The 3307-nt window shown below is 42.5% G+C and overlaps 1 protein-coding gene across 2 annotated transcripts in view; it reads left to right on the top strand.

Annotated features, from left to right (window-relative positions):
* Positions 1-3307, top strand: part of mapkbp1 (mitogen-activated protein kinase binding protein 1) — a 40154-nt gene that overhangs the window by 23295 nt on the left and 13552 nt on the right. The window contains exons 8-11 of one of the 2 annotated variants that reach the window (XM_016662249.1): positions 122-139; positions 698-858; positions 1336-1525; positions 3090-3224. In XM_016662249.1, the coding sequence (XP_016517735.1) occupies positions 122-139; positions 698-858; positions 1336-1525; positions 3090-3224 (504 nt within the window). The remainder of the gene's footprint in view (positions 1-121; positions 140-697; positions 859-1335; positions 1526-3089; positions 3225-3307) is intronic. The other variant, XM_007574900.2, reaches the window with a different exon arrangement.

Genomic DNA, 3307 nt, shown 5'->3' with positions numbered 1-3307 from the left:
TGTGTGTGTGTGTGTGTGTGTGTGTGTGTGTGTGTGTGTGTGTGTGTGTGTGTGTGTGTCGCTGAGGTGATGTGAGCTCTAAAGTGAACTTCCTCTGCTTTCCCCTCTGCTTCCTGTGCAGAGAATCGACTCTGCTTGTGTAAGTCCTGTCTCACCTGGAATCACTTTCCTCAGGCTGTCATTTCTCACTCCAACATTTTCTAAATACTTTCTTTTTATTTTGATCCACAACCTCATACTCCATCATGAGATGCTTCACAGAGAATCCTCCTCACAGCTACCAGCGTCACCGTTCACTCATTTTGATGCGATCCAGGGCTCGCCCAGCCAAACTGCCCAGATCAACACAAGAAAGTTCATTGTTTGTCTCCGAAGACTAACTGGGCGGAAGATATCAAAAGACCCACTTTCTTCCTCTCACCCTCATTGCTCATATCAAAGCATGCATTCATGACTGGCTCGCCAACTGAACTAAGCCGACTGATGAATAAACCCGCTCTGATTACCGAGCTCCATCGGTTCAGCATTGTCCGCCGGCTTCATCCTGTTTTATCAACTGTCTAGGGTTGTTGTTATCTAGGGTTGTTGGCTTTTTCCCCTGGGGTCATGTAGTAAACTAAGCTGCTTCATGGAACATGTTTCCATCTCTGAGTTTCTAAGCATGTCTGTCTGTCTGTGTGTGTGTGTGTGTCTCTAGTCGTCTCAGGCCACCTGTCTGTCTGTCACCGAGGAGTTTATCTTCTGCGGTTGTTCTGATGGGACGGTACGAGTCTTCAGTCCTGTCAACCTGCACTTCCTCTGCTCTCTGCCGCGCCCCCACTGCCTGGGCGCTGACATCGCCTCTGTAGTGGAAGCCAGGTAAACCCACCTAAAGCTGGAACTGTTAATCGATTATTGAAATAATTGTCAACTGGTTTTAGTAACTGAATAATGGAAAGTCTGAGAGGTTTGTGAGAGAACACTGGAGAACATCAGCGTCATGGAGACCAAAGAACGAGCAGCCGGTCAGCAGCCGGTCAGGGAGAAAGTTCTGGAGAAGTTTAAAGCAGAGTCATGATTTTCAACAACATCCCAGAACTCTGATCAATCTTGTCCTAGCATGTGTTGCAGAATGAAGGCAACACAACTCTAAATACATAAAACCCAGTATAATAGACATAAATTATTGGTTGTAACTGAAGAAAAGGGTTTTTTTCCCCTGTAGTTCATAATCAGACTCACAGTCAGACTCACGGTCTGCTTTTAGGTCTCATTCATACAAGGTCATTCTGAGGTCAGCTGATCACTGAACAGCAATCTATTTACTTCTGTTCTTCTCATCCTCCTCTTCTTCAGTCAGCTTTTCTCCTCCAGCGAAGACTCTCGTTACCCAGACACCGTAGCTGTGACCTTCGACCCCACCAATCGCTGGCTGTCCTGCGTCTACAATGACCACAGTCTTTATGTGTGGGACGTCCAGGAGCTCCGCAGGGCAGGGAAGCTCTACTCGGCCCTCTACCACTCATCCTGCGTATGGGGCCTCGAGGTCCGTGTTCTGTTCTTCCTCATCTTGCTCTAATATGAGTCATAATAATAAGATGGAAACAGCTGTGTCTTTTCCTTGTGACTTTTAGTCATGATTCTGGGAATGAACTTGTACTTTGGAATAATCCTACACTATGGTATGAAGGAATTGAAACAATGAGTAGGCAGGAAAAGCAACTGAAGAGTCCAGCAACCAATGAGGAGCTGAAATACTGGAGGTTGATTACTGAGAAGATGCAGGTAGTTGATTATAAACGGAGCACAGCTGGGAGAGAAGGCCAACAGGTAGACTGAGGGAGGATGAATCAAACATTTGGAAGCTAGACTAAAGAGTTAAATTTGCATCAGTTCACACTCCGTTCCAAAATAGAGTGTGAACTGTAATGTGCACCTAAAATTTTTTATTTTTTTTTCCAACTGCCCAAAAACCCTATAAGAAGATAGAAAAGAGTTAAAGTTTCCGGATTACATCTGAGTCTGGTTGATGGTGGTAATGCACTGAGATTGTAAGCTGTTGATAAATTCTATAGAAGAAGATGAACAACTTCACAAGTTTGGCCAACATGTAAAAATAGTTCAACTTCATTCAGTCAGTGCATTTAGGAGTGGAACAGCCAATATAAAATAAATAAAAAAGAAACTGACAAAAACAATAGGATTACTGCTTTAGTCAAACATGTAAAAATAAACTGTAACAAACCTTCCTTTCTTTTTTTTTCTTTCTTTTTTTCTTTCTTCCTTTCTTTCTTTCTTGAATTCTAAATATAATGTAAAATAAATTACACTGGTCAACAGCCAAAACATTTTCTGGGGTTTTTCAACTGTTGAGATGAATCCAAAAATCACTTTTGGTTTTTGCTCAATCAGGTCAACTTTCTGAAATATGGAGCAACATGAGTGTCAAAATGCATGACTTGTTCTGACATCTGGATCCATTTCCTGAGAATCTGATCAATGAGTGATGAGCAGGAGGAGAGATTCCATCAGGAAAGAAAGAGACAGAGAATTTAGCACAATGAAGACGACTTACCCTTATTAGTGTTTTTTGGATGAGAAATATGAATGGAAATGAACTGATAATGTCACAAAAATGTCATCAATTTAGTCAGAAGATCAGATTTCTCTCAATCAAATTAGAATAAAAACCTGACCTGACTGAGAAAAATGGATGCTATTTTTGGATCCAGCAGTGCAAAATAGTCCTAATTCAGTTGAAAAAACATAGACGACTTCCAAAAGATATTTTTTGTAACCTAGTGTAATAATTATAATTAGATTGAATAGATCTGGCCTTACGAGCTGGACACATTTTCATGATACTCAATCTAGAACTTTCTTTAACAACTGGACAACAAATATTAATATTGGATGAGTGCATCTTTAGTTGTGACAAGATTATAAAGTTGTGTGTCGTCAGCATATGTATGTTGGAATATTTTGTAGTGCTCTATAGGTTGAGCTAGAGAATTCATGTGGATGTTGAACAAAAATGGTCCTAGAATAGAGCCTTGATGAGCCTCGTGATCAGTGGGGTGTAACCCATCCTGCCTCTCTGACTCCTGCAGGTTTACACAGAGGAAGGAGGAGCAGGTGAGGCGCAGCTCCCACCCGGCTCCTTCTTAACCTGCTCCTCTGACAACACCATCCGACTGTGGAACACCGACAGACACAGTGTCCTCCACAGGAACATCCTGAGCAACGTACGTGAGCACACGCACGCACGCACGCACACACACACACACACACACACACACACACACACGCCCACACACACACACACACG

Source organism: Poecilia formosa, unplaced genomic scaffold, assembly GCF_000485575.1.
Source record: "Poecilia formosa unplaced genomic scaffold, Poecilia_formosa-5.1.2 Scaffold364, whole genome shotgun sequence".
Lineage (NCBI taxonomy): Eukaryota > Metazoa > Chordata > Actinopteri > Cyprinodontiformes > Poeciliidae > Poecilia > Poecilia formosa.
The sequence above is the reverse complement of the archived record's forward strand: the minus strand, read 5'-3'. Positions and strand labels throughout refer to the sequence as shown.